The sequence below is a fragment of the Gossypium arboreum genome, chromosome 8 (genome assembly GCF_025698485.1).
Source record: "Gossypium arboreum isolate Shixiya-1 chromosome 8, ASM2569848v2, whole genome shotgun sequence".
In the NCBI taxonomy this organism is placed as follows: Eukaryota; Viridiplantae; Streptophyta; class Magnoliopsida; order Malvales; family Malvaceae; genus Gossypium; species Gossypium arboreum.
The window spans coordinates 138054264-138076675 of NC_069077.1; the positions used below are offsets into that span (position 1 = coordinate 138054264).

A 22412-nucleotide genomic window follows, 5' to 3' on the forward strand; every position below is an offset into this window, starting at 1 on the left:
ATGGCCTCATCATTCAAGGAACTGGAAGCCTCCATGGCCAAGGACAAAAATGGTGGCAAATGGGTTGCATGCATAATAAAGTGGTATACTATTAGTTTGGATTTTTTGCAGCTTCTTAATATTTGCTTCAACACAATTTTATATAATTTCTAATTATATTTATCAAATTTTCTGTTGACAGCTTTGTTCTTCGCAAAAAGCAGCGGTATGCCTTCACTTATTAAAAAATAGGAGATTTTTTTCATTCAGTCTCCAATTTTATTTATCCTTTTTATTGTTTGTTTTGCTTAGGGTTTTGCCATCTTAGACTCTAAGAATGTGCATATTAGTGGCTTAACTTCCGTGGACAGTCGAAAATGGCATATTTCAATTGAAAGATCTTCATCCGTTCATGCTTCTAAACTCAATATCAAAGCTCCAAAAGATAGTCCCAACACCGATGGCATTCGTATCCAACATTCCACCAATGTTACCATAGCCTCCTCAATCATTAAGACTGGTATATAAAAAATAAGTATTTATTTTCATAACAAAATATATATAGACAAGTATTGGGTTTGACATTTTTTTTTCTTTTTTTCTTTTAGGTTATGATTGTATAGGAATTGGAGACGGGTCAAAATATATTAACATTAATCGGATTTTTTGTGGTCCAGTCATGGAATTAGGTATTTTTTATTATTTTTATTAAAAAAATTCACTTATTTGTTTGTTTTATTTTTCACTCTTGTAGAATTAGGTATTTTGATTTAAAATATATATGTTTTTTTACTTATTTAAATTTATATTTGTTACTTGATAATATCATGTCTAGAATGAACATTTTATTTTTCAAAAACACTTTTTGAGACTAATGCTAAACCCTCAAATATTAAATCAAACTTTTCAAAAGTATTTCTCCAAAGCACTTTTTAAAAGCGCTTTTCAAAAGTATTGTTAAACTAGGCCCTAAAAACATATTTTAACCATATAACTAAAATGTAATATAGAACAAACGTTGGTATTGTTATTATTATTAGGCTTAATTCACAAGCATATTCATTTTCCACTTTGGTAAACTTTTTTTTTCCTAACTTAGTACTTAAAAGTATCAATTTCCTCTATTTTTGGTCCATTTTACAATGGGCGTTAAAAAAATTATGTTAGGCAACTTTGGCCAATGAAAAAATCCCCCATGACAATTATGTTTATTTAAAATAAATTAAATATTTAAATATTAAAAAAAACTTGTCTTTGGCCGATCGTTGACCGGCCGTTGAGCAAGTGTTGACCAATGTTGAGCGACCACATGGCGCTATTAGAACATGTCATATGTCCTTTTTTTTATTTTCTAATATTATATAAATTATATTGATTAAAAATGTAAATAATCATATATAATATACAATCTCTAACAAGAGCTTTAACGACCACTTCATATAAGTCAAGACATGCATGATGGAACTTAAACCATAACGAAATTTGCATTCTGAATTTCAAAATTCAAATCTAATTGTCGTTGATGATACATTTTGAAAAAATAATAATCACTTGATACTTATATAATAAAAATGACATTTGTTGTATTTTTCTTGAGTACCATACAATATACTCAATTTAATAATTCACATTGAATTTAATATGAATACAAAAAAGTAAATTGTACCAGAGAAGTGGCCATTCTCATCCTCGTCACATCATCAAGGAAGAATTGTTTAGATGTTTTGAATGATAATTTGATATATTTTGATACTAAAATTGTTTAGATGTATTATGGAATGGTTTTCGATAGTTTAAACTCGGTTTTAGATGTTTTAGATATATTCTAGGCAATCTGTCTCTTGTGTAGCAATATTTGACCTTCAGCGTCAAGTAATTTGTTCTCGATGTCACCACATCTGGAGATCAGTGTCGTGACATCAGGAAATCAATGTCACAACATCAGTACAATGTCGTGACACTCAATTCCCAATGTCCCGATGTAGCGACGTAAAATTTTAGCTTAGCTTGGTCGCTAATTGTGGCGATTTATTGAAAAAAGTTTGAAATTTGACGTTTGATTTTGAAATAAAGCAGGAGTCGCCACCGATCCTTTTTCCTAGGTGTGATCGGACACCTATTAGATCTCTTATTAAAACAAATAAAAGGCTAAGTTTAGGTCTACGTTAAAATCCAGAGAAAATTTAGGGTTCGGAGTTGATTCTGCGAGGAAGGTATTAGCACCCTCATGACGCCCAAAATTGGTATCTTATTAAACACATGTTGTCTTGATTTTCAAAATACGAATTCAATTTGACATTTAAGTGTGATCCGATTGAAGGAAATGAGAAGTTGCAAGTTTTTGTTTTTAGAAGAACTTCCGTTTTTAACACGAGTGATTAATTTCACCCAACATAGCGATGAAATCGATGACTTAATGTTAAAATCGGTACATTGCCTTATTCTTAAAATTAAAATGTAAAAAGTTTTTAAAATGATAGTAAAAAAAATCTACGAATATTATTGTCAAAAAATGCGAATAATAATGTGAATAATAAAATATATAAAATATAAAATATTAAAATATCAAAATATTAGAATAATAATAATTAATATTGACAAATAAAAATGAAATAGAAATAAAAAAATGTACATAATATATATATATTAGAAATAATAATGATGTTTAAAATCAATACTATTAATAATACTACATCAATATGTACATATATAAAAAATAAATACGTGATAATATTAAAAATATGTACATAATATAGTGTTAAAAATACATACATAATGTAGTTAAGATATATACATAAGATAACATGTAAAAAAAATATATATATATATAAATAATATAATATTAAAGATATATACATAAAATAGTATAAAAATATATATATATACGTAATATAGAATTTAAAATATACCTAATATATTAAAAGAATATATATAATATAATATTAAGAAATATAATAATAACAAAAAAGGAGAGAGAGGGAGAGGGTGGATGATTTTCAGCCACAAGGTCGGCCATCGTCTGTCGCGGGACACGGCTACTAACCAGACACTGCAATGGGACCTCAAAAAACTTTTTCGGTAAAAATGGGTAAGCTTCCTCCTTTTATTTTTTTTTTTACTTTCGTATAAAAGAAACAAAATAAGATTGAAAGGAAAACAATAAGTAAACAAAGAACTTAAAATGAGAATAGACAAAGAAACCTCTTTTCCTTTGATCTTTGATTAATCTTCAAAAAAAAAAAACTAGCTTCTCCAAAAACTAGCCTTCACAATAACTCTTCTCCTTAATTACTTTAAAAAGAAACCTCTCCAAAAATCCTTTACAATAACTTTCTCTCCCAAAAACTCTCCAAAAAATCCCCCATATACAAAATATGAGAAGGCTTATATAGCCATTTACAAAATATTTTTTTTATTGTTTATGTCTTCATTTGTAGGTACAAGTGGTAGTGGAGAAGGTGTGGCTAGTGGAGTTGGTGGTGGAAAAAGAGTGGCTAGTGGAGTTGGTGGTGGAAAAGGTGTGGCTAGTGGAGTTGGTGGTGGAAAAAGAGTGGCTAGTGGAGTTGGTGGTGGAAAAGGTGTGGCTAGTAGAGTTGGTGGTGGAAAAGGAGTGGCTAGTTGAGAAAAGTTTAAGTTGTGGGCTAGGTTTTTTTATTTTGATTTGGGCTTAGGGTTTGGGCCATTGGGGTTTTGATGTAAATTGGGCTTTGGGTAGTTAAGATTTTGGGTTTTGGGTTTAATTTTGGTGGGTTAGGTAAGGCTAAATTGGGTTTTGATGTAAATGGGCTAAAATTGGCCTACAACAGCTGCCCCTCTTTACTTATTATCGTGTAACGAGAATAGAGCAAAGATGTAAAAAAAGGCCAATTTTGCCCGGTCTTGCTAAGTATGGACTTCTTTGGTGCTCTTCTCATCCAGGTAGTCTCTTTCCAGTCCATCGCATCTTGTAGCTTTGGTTCAACCCACTGCAAATTCGGAGATATGCCTTGTAGCTTCAATCTGTTCCAGTGTAATTCAATATGCTCTTCTATCGCTTCAGTGAGATAAGGTTTTGGGTCTTCTCTTCGCCACTTTAGAAAGGCAAGATCGATATCCTCGATTAACTCCTTTGCAACTTCAGGAGACAAAATCTGGTGTCTTCAATCACTCGATATTGATTCTTTACTCGGCATGTGATCCCGAGCTCAACTCATTTCTCTAATATGAATTGACTCTGTAAAACTAGACATTAAAACAGAATTGAAAATAGCTCAAGACGTGAGCCAAGGCTCAACTCACCTCTCGCAAAAGTAGATTTTGAAAATACCTCGACATGTGAACCCAAGGCTCAACTCACATCTCGCAATATGAGTTGATTTTGAAAAATATAAATTGAAAAAACAGAAATTGAAAAGAAGAAATTAAAAGACCTCAAGATGTGAGCCGAGACTCAACTCACCTCTCGCAATATGAGTTAATTTTGACAAGCAGAAATTGAAATGACCTCAACAGTGTCCCGAGGCTCAACTCACCTTCGTAATATGAGTTGATTTTTTGAAAACAGAATTTAAAAATACCTCAACAGTGTCCCGAGGCTCAACTCACCTCTCGCAATATGAGTTGATTTTTTTTTTAAAAACAGAAATTGAAGAACAAAAATTGAAAAGACCTCAGCATGTGAGCCGAGGCTCAACTCATCTCTCGCAATATGAGTTAATTTTTGACAAACAGAAATTGAAATTACCTCAGCGTGTCCCGAGGCTCAACTCACCTCTCGCAATATGAGTTGATTTTTGACAAACAAAATTGAAATTACCTCAGCGTGTCCCGAGGCTCAACTCACCTCTCGCAATATGAGTTGATTTTTGAAAATAGAAATTTAAAATACCTCAACGTGTCCGAGGCTCAACTCACCTCTCTAATATGAGTTGATTTTTTTTTTTACGAATGTAAATTGAAAAAGTGAAATTGAAAAGACCTCAAGATGTGAGCCGAGGCTCAACTCACCTCTCGCAATATGAGTTAATTTTGACAAAGCGAAATTGAAATTACCTCAGCGTGTCCCGAGGCTCAACTCACCTCTCGTAATATGAGTTGATTTTTGAAAAACCAAAATTTAAAAATACCTCAGCGTGTCCTGAGGCTCAACTCACCTCTCGCAATATGAGTTGATTTTTTTTCTGACAGAAATTGAAAAGCAGAATTGAAAAGACCTCAGCATGTGAGCCGAGGCTCAACTCACCTCTCGCAATATGAGTTGATTTTTGACAAACAGAAATTGAAATTACCTCAGCGTGTCTTGAGGCTCAACTCACCTCTCGCAATATGAGTTGATTTTTGAAAAACAGAAATTTAAAAATACCTCAGCGTGTCCTGAGGCTCAACTCACCTCTCGTAATATGAGTTGATTTTTGACAAACAGAAATTGAAATTACCTCAGCGTGTCCTGAGGCTCAACTCACCTCTAGCAATATGAGTTGATTTTGAAAAAAAAAAATTAAAAGTATCTCAACGTGTCTTGAGGCTCAACTCATCTCTCGCAATATGAGTTGATTTTCCTTGAAAAGCATGAATTAAAAACATCAAAATACCCAAAACCTGTCCTTTGGTAGAACTCGGGTGTCTTTTCCTTTGGTTCAGTGCGACTCTCATTCAAGATAGTCCCAACACCGATGGCATTCGTATCCAACATTCCACCAATGTTACCATAGCCTCCTCAATCATTAAGACTGGTATATAAAAAATAAGTATTTATTTTCATAACAAAATATATATAGACAAGTATTGGGTTTGACATTTTTTTTTTCTTTTTTTCTTTTAGGTGATGATTGTATAGGAATTGGAGACGAGTCAAAATATATTAACATTAATCGGATTTTTGTGGTCCAGTCATGGAATTAGGTATTTTTTATTATTTTATTAAAAAATTCACTTATTTGTTTGTTTTATTTTTCACTCTTGTAGAATTAGGTATTTTGATTTAAAATATATATGTTTTTTACTTATTTAGTTTTTATTATTCACTTTTATATGAAGTATTGGAAGTCTTGGTGAAAATGGAAGAAGGAGACAGTTGAATATGTTCTTGTAAGAAGAGCTAACTTTTATGCTACAGAGAATGGTCTTAAAATAAAGACATGGCGGTAATTAAAATTTTAATTAAATGTATTTTATAATTATTTTTTTACATTATATTTAACTAATTATCATGTTATGTGTACAGGGAGGACATGGATATGCAAGATATATAAGATTTGAACATATATCGTTTAGTAAAGTAATTAGACCTATTATTATTGATCAATACACTTGCCCTCTTCATCAACATTGCAAGAATTATGTAAGTTTCATTTTAATCTCTTCATGAATTCAATCGAATATTCAATTTAACATATATATTGTAATGATATTTTTGTATTTTGTATTTTAATTTTACTGAGTACAGCTGTGGAGATTAGCAATATCTTGTATAATGATTTAAGAGGGACAACAAACGGTGAAATTGCGGTGGAACTTTCATGCAAGAAGTCGAGTTCCATGCAAAATATCCGCATGAAAGACATACAATTAGATTACGGAATAAATGGTAAAATGTATGATGGGCACCCCAAATCTCATTGTTTGAATGTTGTTCAAAGTTGGGACGAAGGATATGTTTATCCAAATGTTCCTTGTTTAACAAAAAAATTAAGTTACTAAACTTTATTATTTTGGATGTAATAATTAGGTTGTATCAAAAGGTTGCATATATAAAATAAATAAATGCATCTTTTTATATCAAAATTTTCTTCAATAATCTTCTCTTACTTATTATGATTGGTTATTATTTTATTAAAATAATTAGAGATATCAATATTACAAGATAAAAGGAAAATAAAGTTAATATTTTCAATAACTTTAAATCAAAGAATCATTGACCCTGTTACCCTATTCTGACCTGAATAAGCCCAGAACAACCCCCGTTTGTATCCAAATTTTAAAATAAGCCTAGAAATGACTTGACTAAATTCAGAAAGTCTATTAATGTTAAAGTAAAGTCTTGAATTTGATAATTGGATTAACTTAGTTCTGGCATCCAAATGTGATATCTCTTGCTCGGTACGTCCTGATTAAGGGGTGTTGCAAAGAAAGGAGAAGAAAAGAAGAGAAAGCAAAATAATGAAATATAAAGGCCATATTAATTTTTTACACACATTAAAAAATATCCAAAAGCAGAACAGAGGCTTAAAAAAGGTCGATTTTTTATTTTTCTTTTCTGGTTCCCTTTCCGATTTCATGTTTCTTTTTTTTTATTTATTACAAATCTATTTTAAATAAAAGAATAAAAAAGGAGGAGGAGAAGACTTACCCGAAATCCCTCGTGGTCGTTTCGTCAGAGACCCTCTCTCCGTCCTCGAAATTAAACCCAAAAAGGCGAGAGAGAAACTCTCTTCTCTCGATCGGAAGGCATGGCGACGACGCAAAATAGGTTCTTGAAACCCTAACAGAGAAAATGGGGAGAGGGGAGGGGTGGTCTCTCTGATTTTTTTTAAAAAAAAGGGACAAGAAATGGCAAAAAATAAAAAATTTTGTTTAAATAACAAGGCAAAACGGTGTCGTTTTGCACTAGGGACCCTAGCGCTGAAATGGTGTCGTTTATGGCATGCCCGCGCGCGACCCGACCCGTTCCAGGGGGATCCGCGCGTTTTGCCCTTTCAGGGATATTTATCCCTTTGGTCCCTCCACTTTTAGGGCGCGCTACAATCTGACCTTTATATGTTTCTTTTGTTTTTTTTTTAAATTTTGCCGCATGCTTTGTGTTCGCTTCAATTTGGTCCATTTGAAACGCAGCGCGTGAGGGTTGGGGATATTTCCCAATCAGTCCCTCATTTGTTTCAGCGTGTTTCCTCTAGGTCCTCGACAGCCTATTTTCTGTTATTTTCAAGTTTTACCCTTAAATTTTAATTCGATTTCAGCCTAATCCTCTGTTTAATTAATTAATTAATTTTTTTTTAAAAAAGAAAAAGCATTAATATTAATTAGGTTGTATCAAAAGGTTGCATATATAAAATAAATAAATGCATCTTTTTATATCAAAATTTTCTTCAATAATCTTCTCTTACTTATTATGATTGGTTATTATTTTATTAAAGTAATTAGAGATATCAATATTACAAGATAAAAAGAAAATAAAGTTAATATTTTCAACATTCTAAACAAAATATTACACTAAAAAAAGTCTTTCACATCTTAACATGTTTTAATATTAATTTTATTTTTGTTTTCATTTCAATATTTTAATTTTTTAAATACTTTTCACAAGTGAAAATTTTGTACCATCACTTGATTAAAAAAGAAATAAATGATGAAATATAACTGAGAGATATATTTTATACAGTTTATATATTTTAATTAAATTTTATAAATAATTAATATTTATTGTTTAAAATATTTTAAATTTATATTTCATATATTAAAATATTAACAAGCAGATATAATTTTTCTTTTATATTCTTACTAAAATATAATAATATTAAATAATTTGAATATTATTTAAATGTATATTTGTTACTGATAATATCATGTCTAGAATGGATATTTTATTTTTAAAACACTTTTGACAAGAATACTAAATACTTAAATTTGAACTTTTTCAAGAGTACTTCTCAAAAACATTTTCCATAGTTTTTTAAAAATATTATTAAATTAGCCCTTAAAATCATATTTTAAACATATAACTAGAATACAATATAGAACAAACATTATTATTATTGTTATTATTAGGCTTAATTCACAATTTAGCCTTTGAAGTATATTCATTTCCCACTTTAGAATTTTTTTTTTTTGTTCCAGCTTGGTACCTAATATATCAATTTCCTCTGTTTTTGTAGCACCCAAAACCCGGCCCAGACGTTATGACCGAATCCGATATGCCATATCGAAGCGTTCAAAACATTTTATATTGTTGATCCAGAAAAACTTACTTAGTGTTTTAAAAGATAATTTCATTATAGGTTAAAGTGAATGGAAGCTATGCACCAGGTAGGAAACCGGAAAAGAGGAGGTGAGTCCATCGGACTGCTTAAGTACCAAACTCCCTTCGGATCCAATCCTAGACATGCAAACCACCATTGCCATACCTTAACGTCATGTATTTTTGTAGGAAACCGATTTGATTAAGTCCTTTTTAGGAAAAATGATTAATTTTGGAAAATATCTTCATTGCGGAAGCTTTGCTTGTTTTCGTGTTATTTTGAAAACAATTCTTTTTTTTAAAATGCGCCTAAAGCTATCCAATTTCAACAGTTAAATATAAATATTACCTATCTTAATAAAACATATAAAACCATCAAAAATAAATAAGCGGCCTTATTACATTTAAAAGCCCAAAACCTCAAACGTAATTAAAAGGATGTCCAGTTCACGAAGAAAATCAAACTTTCGAAGCGGGTGGCACTCAAATTCCCTCACGACTCCAAGCCCACTATGGTTGGGGATTTCTGCGTGGATGAAAATAAAAGGGAGAGTTTGGGAAACTCGGTGTGTAAGGAAAACCCATTAAAAGCCCAAGTCAGCTCAAGCCCATTGGGCCTAAGCCCATTCAGTAATGATGGTCTTGGGCGAGCCCTTTTAGATTACAATAAATGGGCCTTAGCCCTTATTCAGATAAAAGATGGCCCATAGGCCCATTTCAAAATACATACAACATCAAGAAACATATGCAAGCCCATTTGGGAGACTACTCAACCCACCAACCACTACACTCCACATTACCACCATACACTCCATGTGGGAATAGCTCAACCCACCCATTTAACACTCCACAGATTGCGACCTTCTTTGCTCAGTTATCGAAGAATTGAGGCAAAGCCTCCAAGATCGTGGACAAGCCACTTTCAGTACTTCCTCTGTCAATATCCCGGTCCATGCATCGAGATAATAACAACATGGCATGCAATAAATAACAACAATCAAACATGCATTTAGGTCAATTTAACCCTAGGGTATTTGGTAAATTATCTACTAGGGGTAAAATTGTAAATTTTCACTTTTAAAGGTATATCAGTAATTTATCTATTTTAGGTTTTTCATGCATATTCCTACTTTTCACGTACTAATGTAATCACGCATCGAGGGTTCTTCTTGAATTGGGCCCGTTGGCCCATCATTCCAATTTTGGCCCATTAAGCCCAAAAATATCGAGGCACGTAAATCATGCACTTTGCGGTCCAAACATTGCAGCTTACCAAAAACATTAATCGATTTACCTCACGAGCATTCGCACACTCGCAAATCTACAAAATACCGGTTTTGGCATTTCGCTTTTTGACTTTTGCCGATCCGGACTAAGAAAGAGGGTGTTAGTTACACACATTTGCTTATGACGATATCTTGATGAGATCCACACACGAACCGCCTACAATTGGATTACTAACACGTTAATCTAACTATTCAAATACAAACTACGTATTAACCCCTTACAATATTCGGCCAACCGCACCTACAGATCATAGTAAGCTTATAAGAAATCAATAAGCAACTCATTAACAAATTTTTGTCAATGTTTACCACATAATCATAATTTCACTGCAAGCTGTCTTCCTGAGCAACAGTCACTAAATCATTTATAACTGGAGCTACGAAACTCCAAATCAAGTGCCGTTAATTTTTCCTGAAAATAGACTCATATATCTTATATCCATAAAATTTTCAGAATTTTTGGTTTGGCTAATCAATACCAGATTTTTGTCAAAGTTCCGCATGTTTCACTGTTTGACTAATCTGACCACTCTTCATTACGAATCAAATTTCTCATTGTACAGAATTCAAAATATGTTCTCGTTTATTCCATTTGAAACTAGACTCATTAAGATTTAATTACATAATTTATACAGCTTCTAACTCATCTCCCACAATTTATGGTGATTTTCCAAAGTCACGTTACTACTGCTGTCCCAAGCAGATTTATTACCAAATCACTCTTTCACACATAACTTGCATGCATGTTTTTTTTTTTTAACATGTATATCACCAATCAATCATCACATATCTATGATTTTACTTAAGTATAATCTCCATTTCATCATTTTAAAGCACAACATATTAGCCGATTTTTTTCCTTAGCATCTAAGGCACATGCACGCTCATTTGTTTGGCTCAACTTCACCTATCTTCCATTTTTCATCAAAAGAACATGAAACAACAACCATTTCCTTCATTTTAATTCATGACCAAATGCTCACAACACAACCACAAACCAAAATATGTTTCAAGAGTTAAGGTAGAATCAAGAAGAACTCATGAACATCAAGATAGAAGCAAACTACCATGAACTTACCTTCAATTTTCTTCCCCAAGTGACCGAACATTCAAGAGCTTTCTCCTCTCCTTTCTCTTCTCTAACTTTAGGCTATGATGAACAAAGATGGACAAAACTTTGTTCTTTTCACCCCTTTTTCTTTTAATAAAATTTCATATTTCATCCATTTAATTCTTTAATACAAAAGACATGAAATGCCCATCATGGAACATTTACCTAAACCATTATCATGAATCATTTACCTAACAATATTTACCTAATCCAATATCATGGAACATTTACCTAACCCATTATCAATTTGTATCAATTTGTACCATAAATTATGGATATCAAGTGCTCATATTGTCTACAACAACATGATGGCTGGCCACTTCATGTAAAATGAGAGGTTTGTCATGCAAATCCTTCTATTTTGCACTCCTATTTATTTGGCCACTTCAATTTAGCCTATAGCATTTTCAAACATTTTCACATAGGTTCTATTTCATAATTTCACCCCCTTTTTCTTATGGAACAAAAATTAACTAGAATTGTCGGGTTCTATCTTAAGCTTGGCTTTCTAGAGGCCCACTAACATAATTAAACTTATGCCAACATTCACAGAATTCCCGAAAATTGGGGCGTTACAACTCTACCCCCCTTAAAGAAATTTCGGCCTTGAAATTTACTTGATCCAAATAGTTGAGGGTATTGTTGACGCATAGTCTCTTCTGATTCCCAAGTAGCTTCTTCCTTCCATGATTACGCATACAAGACTTTTACCAACGGAACCGACTTCCTTCTTAGAACTTTAACCTCTCGATCTAAAATTTGTATGGGTTCTTCCTCAAAGGTCAAATCAGTCCTTACTTCAATCTCCTCCACTGGCACAATATGTGAGGGATCCGATCAATATCGTCTTAACATAGACACATGAAAGACGTCATGGATTCTGTCTAACTCTGGTGGTAACTCTAACTGATACGCTATTGGCCCTACCCGCCTAAAAACCCGATAAGGCCCTATAAACCGCAGACTCAATTTACCTTTCTTGCCGAATCTCAAGATCTTCTTCCAAGGTGAAACCTTTAAGAAAACCATATCCCCAATGCGAACTCTATCTCTTTGCGCTTTAGATCCGAGCATACGACTTCATCATCGATGCCTCTTTTAATCGATCTCTTATCAACCTAACCTTACTTTCAGTATCTGCCACCAACTCCGGTCCAAGCACTTGTCGTTCACCCAACTCTGTCCAACATGTAGGCGTATGACATCTCCGCCCATAAAGTGCCTCATATGGAGCCATCTGAATACTTGCTTGGTAGTTGTTATTGTATGCAAACTCTGCCAATGGCAAGTAGTCCTCCCAACTCCCACGAAAATCAATGATACAACCCCTTAACATATCCTCCAAAATCTGAATAACCCTCTCCGACTGTCCATCTGTCTGTGGGTGAAATGCAGTACTGAAATCCAAATGTGTACCCAATACCTCCTGCAACTTCTTCCAGAACCGAGATGTAAACCTAGGGTCTCGGTCGGAAATAATCGACACTGGCACTCCATGTAGTCGTACTATCTCTGCCACATACAACCTAGCCAACTTTTGTAGGAGTAATCAAGATCTGAATGGTATGAAATGGGAAGATTTTGTTAACCTATCCACCACTACCCACACAGAATCTTTCTTGGTGGGTGTCAAAGGTAGCCCACTCACAAAATCCATAGTGACTCTCTCCCACTTCCACAATGGAATTTTCACCGGTTGTAGTAATCCAGAAGGAAATTGATGTTCAGCTTTCACTTGCTGGCATGTTAGACATTTCCCTACAAACTCCGTTACTTCTCGTTTAAGTCCAGGCCACCAGTACAATTCTCGCAAATCGTGATACAACTTATTCCCTCCAGGATGCATGGCACATAGTCTCCCATGAGCTTCCTTCAATATTGTCTGCTTTAAACCAGAGTCCTTCGGAACACAAATTCTTCCTCGGAAACACAGAACTCTATCACCATTTAAACCGAACTCAGAAGTTTCCCCTTCCTTAACTTGTAGAAAACAAGCAACCAAAGACTCATCTTCCAACTGCTTTTCCTTAATATGGTGCACCCAGGTTGGCCTTACTTGCAATTCAGCCAACAAACTGCCATCATCATACAGACTCAAACGAGCAAACATTGCTCTCGAGATCGAATCTGGTTCTACGACTTAAAGCATCGGCTACCACATTAGCCTTGCCTGGGTGATACTCGATCGAACAGTTATAATCCTTAAGTAACTCAATCAATCTCATTTGCCTAAGGTTCAACTCCTTCTGAGTTAACAAATACTTAAGACTCTTGTGGTCTGTGTATATAATACACCTTTCTCCGTACAAGTAATGTCTCCAAATCTTAAGTGCAAATATCACTCCTGCCAACTCTAAATCATGAGTCGGATAGTTCCCCCTATGAGGCTTAAGCTGTCGTGATGCATATGCAACCACCTTACCCTCTTGCATTAACACGCAGCCCAAACCCACGTGTGATGCGTCACCTGTACACACTAAAATCCTTCTCAGACTCCATTTGAATTAACACAGTACTTGATCGAACTTTCTTCAACTTCTCAAAAGCTTCCTGCCGCTTCTCGGTCCATACAAATGGTACTCATTTCCTTATGAGTTTTGTCGAGGTCTTGCCATCACGAAAAACCTTCCACAAACCTTCAGTAGTATCTGGTTCGAGACTTCTGAACTTCACAAAGAGTTCCTTCTCCCTTAATACTTACAGCACTATACGGAGATGCTCATCATGTTTTGTTTCAGTTTTAAAATATACCAGGATATCGTCAATAAAGATGACTACGAACCGATCTAAAATGGTTGGAACACACGATTCATCGATCCATAAACGCCGCAGAGCGTTAAATCGATCAAATGGCATAACCGAAACTCGTAATGACCATACCGAGTCACGAATGTCGTCTTTTGGATATCGCCTCCTTGGCCCTTAATCGATGATATCCGGATCGAAGGTCGATCTTGGAAAATCTGAAGCTCCTCTAAGTGGTCAAATAGATCGTCAATCCTTGGCAGTGGATACTTATTCTTAATCGTCAGTTTGTTCAACTGGCGATAATCAATGCACATCCGCATCGTACCATCCTTCTTTTTCACGAATAGCACCGGTACTCCCCATGAAGACACGCTTGGCCTAATAAAGCCCTTATCCAACAACTCTTGAATTTGAGCATTTAACTCTACTAACTCCTTCGGTGCCATCCTATACGATGTGATAGACACAGGCGCCATTCCAGGCAACAAGTCTATTCCAAACTCAACTTCTCGATTCGGAGGCAATCTTGGAAGCTCTTCCGAAAAAACATCTTGGAACTCCTTTACGGTCCTAACCTTATCCACTGTCAGTCCCTCCTCTTCTGACTGACTTACAAATGCCAAATAGACCTCACAACCTTTCCGAATCCACTTTTCGGCTATTAATGTCGACACCATATTGGACAAATAATCCATTCGCTCACCTATCACCATAACTTCCTCATCCTTTGTGGTCCTTAACACCATTCATTTAGCAGCACAATCCGGAGTCGCCTTATGCTTAACAAGCCAGCCCATTCCCAAAATAAGATCAAACTCTCCGAATGGTAACTCCATCGATCTCGGGAAAATCTTACCTTGAGTTTCTAAGGGTACATTCCTATACGCTTTGTCTACCCTAACCAAAGTGACCCAAGGACTTAGTACAGATACCCCACTCACAATCTCCTTAGAGCGGTCCAAGTCGTCCATAACTGCTTTTGTGGCCTCCAACCAATATTCCGCCACATTCGGGGCTATACCAGACACGCCCTTAAAGTTCTCCGTTCAGTTAGTCCTGAAGCCATTCAGAAATAGATCCCTGAATTTCGTTGCTCGAACTTGCTCCGGCAACCCTTTCCAGAACACGAAGCATTGCCTGTGACAGGGCATCATCCTCGGCGGCCCTATCATACGGCACATTCTCATCCGTCGGTGGTGGTCGTGCTACTCCAGTGGGTATGTGTTTAAAAAACGAAGTTCCAGCTTGAGTACTACCTCGGCCTCGACCACGACCTCTTCCCCGAGTAGCTCTCGTACTCATATCGATTTATCTTGATTACGAATTTTTATGCATCAATTCAATATTCCAGTGTTTATTACAGATGTTTTATGAATCAGATAGTAGTTCAGAGTTTGTTTTCGCAGAATCGAAGTCTAGCTACAGTTTCAATCTCTTATCAGATTTTCCTATGGTTTTAGTATCATCCTATCTAGAGTATCCTAGCAGGACTTCAGTACAGACAGATAAGTCAGAAAAATATTTAGAAGAGTTCAGAGTAATACTTACAGACTTGAGCCGGAGATTCAGAATGCCACCTTCTAAAGATCTAAATTTTGAAAATTGAGTTTTTCGCATTCTTTATAAAATTTTCGTTTTCGAAAATCTTTGTTTTTGTAAACCCATTCCACAGCCGAGTTGTTGCAACCTAGGCTCTGATACCACTAAATGTAGCACCCAAAACCCGGCCCAGATGTTATGACCGAATCCGACATGCCACATCGAAGCTTTCAAAACATTTTATATTGTTGATCCAGAAAAACTTAGTGTTTTAAAAGATGATTTCATTATAGGTTAAAGTGAATGGAAGTCATGCACCGGTAGGAAAGCGAAAAGAGGAGGTGAGTCCATCTGATTGCTTAATACCAAACTCCTTCGGATCCAATCCTGACATGCAAACCACCATTGCCATACCTTAACGTCATGTATATTTCTAGGAAACCGATTTGATTAAGTTCTTTTTAGAAAAAGTGATTAATTTTGGAAAATATCTTCATTACGTAAGCTTTGCTTGTTTTCGTGTTATTTTGAAAACAATTCTTGTTTTTGAAAACGCGCCTAAAGCTATCCAATTTCAACAGTTAAATATAAATATTACCTATCTTAATAAAACATATAAAACCATCAAAAATAAATAAGCGGTCTTATTACATTTAAAAGCCCAAAACCTCAAACGTAATTAAAAGGATGTCCGGTTTACCAAAAGAAAATCAAACTTTCGAGCGGGTGGCCACTCCAATTCCCTCACGACTCCAAGCCCACTATGGTTGGGGATTTCTGCGTGGATGAAAATAAAAGGGTGAGTTTGGGGAAACTCAATGTAAGGAAAACCTATTCAAAGCCCAAGTCACTCAAGCCCATTGGGCCTAAGCCCATTCAGTATCAGTGGTCTGGGCGAGCCCTTTTCAGATTACAATAAACGGGCCTTAGCCCTTATTCAGATAACAGTATGGCCCATAGGCCCATTTCAAAATACATGCAACATCAAGAAACATATGCAAGCCCATTTGGGAGACTACTCAACCCATCAACCACTACACTCCACCCGTACCATCCATACACTCCATATGGGGAATAGCTCAACCCACCCAAATTAACACTCCACGATTGCACCTTGCTTTGCTCGATTATCAAAGAATTGAGGCAAAGCCTCCGATGCGTGGACAAGCCACTTTCAGTACTTCCTCCGTCAATATCCCAGTCCATGCATCGATAATAACAACATGGCATGCAATAAATAACAACAAGCAAACATGCATTTAGGTCAATTTAACCCAGGGGTATTTCGTAATTTATCTACTAGGGTAAAGCGTAAATTTTCCACTTTTAAAGGTATATCAGTAATTTATCTATTTTAGGGTTTTCATGCATATTCCTACTTTTCACATACTAATGTAATCACGCATCGAAGGTTCTTACCGAATTGGGCCCGTTGGCCCATTAAGCCCAAAAATATCGAGGGCACAGAAATCATGCACTTTGCAGTCCAAACATTGCAGCTTACCAAAAACATTAATCGATTTATCTCACGAGCATTCGCACACTCGCAAATCTACAACATACCGGTTTTCGGCATTTCGGCTTTTCGACTTTTGCCAATCCAGACTAAGAAAGAGGGTGTTAGTTACACACCTGTTTGCGACGATATGCTGACGAGATCCACACACGAACCGCCTACAATTGGATTACTAACACGTTAATCTAACTATTAAAATACAAACTACGTATTAACCCCTTACAATATTCGGCCAACCACACCTACAGATCATAGTAAGCTTATAAGAAATCAATAAGCAACTCATTAACAAATTTTTGTCAATGTTTACCACATAATCATAATTTCACTGCAAGCTGTCTTCCTGAGCAACAGTCACTAAATCATTTATAACTGGAGCTACGAAACTCCAAATCAAGTGCCGTTAATTTTTCCTGAAAATAGACTCATATATCTTATATCCATAAAATTTTCAGAATTTTTGGTTTGGCCAATCAATACCAGATTTTTGTCAAAGTTTCGCATGTTTCACTGTTTGACTAATCTGACCACTCTTCATTACGAATCAAATTTCTCATTGTACAGAATTCAAAATATGTTCTCGTTTATTCCATTTGAAACTAGACTCATTAAGATTTAATTACATAATTTATACAGCTTCTAACTCATCTCCCACAATTTATGGTGATTTTCCAAAGTCACATTACTGCTGCTGTCCCAAGCAGATTTATTACCAAATCACTCTTTCACACATAACTTGCATGCATGTTTTTTTTTTTTTAACATGTATATCACCAATCAATCATCACATATCTATGATTTTACTTAAGTATAATCTCCATTTCATCATTTTAAAGCACAACATATTAGCCGATTTTTTTCCTTAGCATCTAAGGCACATGCATGCTCATTTGTTTGGCTCAACTTCACCTATCTTCCATTTTTCATCAAAAGAACATGAAACAACAACCATTTCCTTCATTTTAATTCATGACCAAATGCTCACAACACAACCAAAAACTAAAATATGTTTCAAGAGTTAAGGTAGAATCAAGAAGAGCTCATGAACATCAAGATAGAAGCAAACTACCATGAACTTACCTTCAATTTTCTTCCCCAAGTGACCGAACATTCAAGAGCTTTCTCCTCTCCTTTCTCTTCTCTAACTTTAGGCTATGATGAACAAAGATGGACAAAACTTTGTTCTTTTCACCCCTTTTTCTTTTAATAAAATTTCATATTTCATCAATTTAATTCTTTAATACAAAAGACATGAAATGCCCATCATGGAACATTTACCTAAACCATTATCATGAATCATTTACCTAACAATATTTACCTAATCCATTGTCATGAAACATTTACCTAACCCATTATCAATTTGTATCAATTTGTACCATAAATTATGGATATCAAGTGCTCATATTGTCTACAACAACATGATGGCTGGCCACTTCATGTAAAATGGGAGGTTTGTCATGCAAATCCTTCTATTTTGCACTCCTATTTATTTGGCCACTTCAATTTAGCCTATAGCATTTTCAAACATTTTCACATAGGTTCTATTTCATAATTTCACCCCCTTTTTCTTATGGAACAAAAATTAACTAAAATTGTCGGGTTCTATCTTAAGCTTGGCTTTCTAGAGGCCCACTAACATAATTAAACTTATGCCAACATTCACAGAATTCCCGAAAATTGGGGCGTTACAGTTTTTGGTCTATTTTGTAATGAGCGTTAAAAAATTCTGTTAGGCAACTTTGGCTAATGAAACAGTGCCACATAATATGTTTTAGCCAATGAAAAATGTCACATGACAATTATGTTTATTTAAAGTAAATATATTAAATTTATATTAAAAAAATAAAAAATTATAATATTAAATATTTAAATATTTAAATATTTAAAAAACATTTCTCTTTGGCCGATTGTTGACCAGTCGTTGAGCGAGGGTTGACCAATGTTGAGCGACCACATGGCCTTATTAGAACAGTCCTTTTTATTTTCTAGTATTATGTATATTACATTGATTAAAAATGTAAAAAATCATATATAATATATAATCTTAAAAAATATAAATCTTTTTTTATAAAATTCTAAAATATATAATTATAAATTTTAAAATAAAAATAATATATAAAAATTAAAAATATTATTGCAAATTACTTGAAATTTAAATACTTTTTTAGAATTTTATAATTATATATTTCGAATTTTATAAAAATTATTTTAAACCTTTATTTAAAAATCTTTTCTAATTTTTACAAACTCTTTACATTTGTGTAATAACATTATTAATTCAACCAATTTCTTTTCAATTATATTTTTTTTCTATATTTATTTCTATTTTATAATTTTTAATGTGTATATACATTTAATAAAAGGAAATATTTAACATCTATAAAAAAATGGACTGAAAATATATAATGAAATTATATTTTAGGTACAAAATTGAGAATTTGAATGTAAGTACCAAATTGAAAAAAAAAAGGGTATAGTTTTTATTATCAGTACAAGAGTGATTTCAAAATGTGAACCAAATTATCCACAGAGGAAAAGCAACAACATAGAATTAATGTGCTATTTTATTGGAATTTCATACAACAATGTGATCAGCATATTCATATAATTTCTGAAAAAAGGCCAAAACTACAACAATTACATTCCATGTTAAAAATTAAAAAGAAATATATATAATAATTATAAAAAATAAAAAAAAAAGATTGTTCAAGTGTTGTTTTGATACAGCATCTGCCAATTTCCCAGTGACCAAAAAATATCACCTTATATATGACATACCATTATAAGATAAATGTGGAACAAACCATAATCTCAAAGCAAACAGAGACGTTATAAAGCAATTTTATAAAAATGATTCAGAGAGGATCATATCATCCTACCGTGCCACCGCCGATTGGATTATCCGGCAGCTTTCTTCCCACCGGAATAGAAACCGGTATACCACGTCACGAATTTCTTCAATCCGGTCTGCAAATCGGTTGTAGGCTTATATCCAAGCTCCCTTTGAGCCAAACTAATATTGGCATGCGTAAATTGAACGTCCCCGTTCCGTGGCAACTTCATAATGTTTCTCTTCACTTTAACCTTCAAAAGTCTCTCCAAGATGCTCACGAGATTGGAAACCGGCACGGGCGAAGTATTCCCTAAATTATACACTCTCAATTGAGCCGGACCTTTCTTCTTCCCACCGGTACCGGTACTCTTCTCAGCAGTATCCAATGCAGCTAAACAACCTTTCACAATGTCATCAATGTAGGTAAAATCCCGAGCTACCGTACCGTGGTTAGCAGCCTCGAATATCGGAATCGATTTCCTTTTCAAAATATCCCTAGTGAAGAAGAAATACGCCATATCCGGCCTTCCCCACGGTCCGTAAACCGTGAAAAACCTCAAACCCGTTAATGACAATCCATATATATGATTATAAGTATGTGCGATCTCTTCACCGGCTTTCTTAGTAGCAGCATATAAACTAGCAGGTTGATCAGTTCTATCTTTTTCAGAAAATGGGACTTTATTATTGAGACCATAGACTGAACTTGATGAAGCCCATACAATTGCAGGTTGTGGATTAGCAGATTTGCATACTTCAAGTAAATTAACAAAACCGGCTATGTTACTATGCACATAAGAACCAGGGTTCTCCATTGCATACCTTACACCAGCTTGAGCAGCTAAATGCATAACATGGGTGAAGGCGACGACCTCAAAAAGTTTCATTAAAAGGGCTGAATCGTTGATATCGCCTTCTACAATGAAAACCCCACTGCGTTCAAGGAGTTCTTGGCGAGCTCTTTTCAATGACGGGTCGTAATAATCGTTGAAATTGTCGAGCCCTAGGACGCCGTCGCCGCGTTTTTTCAAAGCGGATGAAACGTGGGTTCCAACGAAACCGGCCGCTCCGGTGACTAAAACGGAGAAACCGTTACGGGAACGGACTCGGGCAGAAGAACGGACCCGTTTTTCCCAAGCGGGTCCGCCCCAATTGTAAGTACGGAGAGAACGGCGATATGGATCTTGAAGGAGGGAATTTGAAGATGGGGATCGAAAAAAGAAGATCAAAATCAAACAGAAGAAAATAATTGACCAAAAAGTGAGCTTCGCAAGTGAAGATTGCCAGTGCCACCTCATTCTACTCTGAATGAAAGGTGATTTTTCCATCTTGAATTTCCCCGGCGTTGATGGAATGTCGTCGAGATGAGACATAATTTCTTTTCTTCCAAGCTTGAATTTAGGGTTTTTAAAGAAAATGGGTAGCAAAGATTAACGGCGGCGGAAAGGTAAACTCTTTTTCTTGCTACTTCTTTTCCATATTCCGATGGAAAAAAATTCTCTTGAGCTTCAATGGCGATTTTCAAGATTTGATATTCCTTGGATTATTCATGGGATACCAATAAAGTGAAAATTCAACTGGTTTTAAAGAAATGAGGTTGTTTTGATTTGGTAAATAAGCTCAATTCGGTGTTTTAAAATTTTCTTTTTTGTTTTTTTCGTTTTCTCAGTTCGAGAAAACGAAGGAAAAAAAACAAAAAAAAAAAGAGAGAAAACAGTAAGAAAAATGGTGAAACCAAATTAGTTTTTTCTTTTTCTTTTTTTTTCTATAATTTGATAGTTGTATTTTTGTTTTGGGGCCAATTTGTTTGGTTGGGGGAAAATTAGGGATTTTACTATTTATTTAAGGATTAATGATATTTTTGAATGGTAAACCCTTAAATTTGGGCTGTTATTCAGCTTGGGGATTAGTTGTTGATGGTATGGAATGATTAAGATTTTCATATTTACTGTAAGAGGGTTTTTTCTCTTAAAAGGGTAAATTTCAAAAATAGTTATTTTTATTTGTTTCTGATTATATTTTAATTATTTATGTTATTATTTTATTACGAAGTGGTCACTCTACTGTTAAATTTCATTACCTCCCTAACAACAGTCTTACGTGGCAGTTTAAATAGGTTTTAAATGTTAATTTGGATGTTCTACATAGTTGGTATTTAAAACCCATTTAGACTGTGAGGTAGGATTATCATTGGAGAGGTAATGGAGTTTAACGGTAGAGTTATCCCTTTATAACAAAAAAAATAACGTAAGTGACTACTAACATGTAATTTAAGGTAAATAAAAATAATTATTTTTATAGTTTACCTAAAATAAATGAAAAAAATTCCTCTTGCCTTCCATTTTGTTTTCTTTTAAAAAAATATTTCGCATTTTTATGTTTTTCTTATGAAAAGTAATAATAATTAGATTAACAAAAAAATTACTAATTAGTTAAATTAATGCTTTTATGAAAGGGAAAAAGTTGAG

At 34.4% G+C, this 22412-nt stretch overlaps 1 protein-coding gene across 1 annotated transcript; it reads right to left on the minus strand.

The window, feature by feature from the left end:
* Nucleotides 1-19657: 19657 nt before the first annotated feature.
* On the minus strand, nucleotides 19658-21751 carry LOC108465377 (UDP-glucuronate 4-epimerase 3-like). The gene has a single exon (XM_017765713.2). It carries the CDS (start codon nucleotides 21315-21317, stop codon nucleotides 20010-20012), a length of 1308 nt encoding a protein of 435 aa, XP_017621202.1. The 5' UTR covers nucleotides 21318-21751; the 3' UTR covers nucleotides 19658-20009.
* Nucleotides 21752-22412: the final 661 nt, after the last annotated feature.

Coding starts and splice junctions, on each gene's coding strand:
- LOC108465377 (XM_017765713.2), bottom strand. CDS start 21,317: ATGTCTCATCTCGACGACATTCCATCAACGCCGGGGAAATTCAAGATG.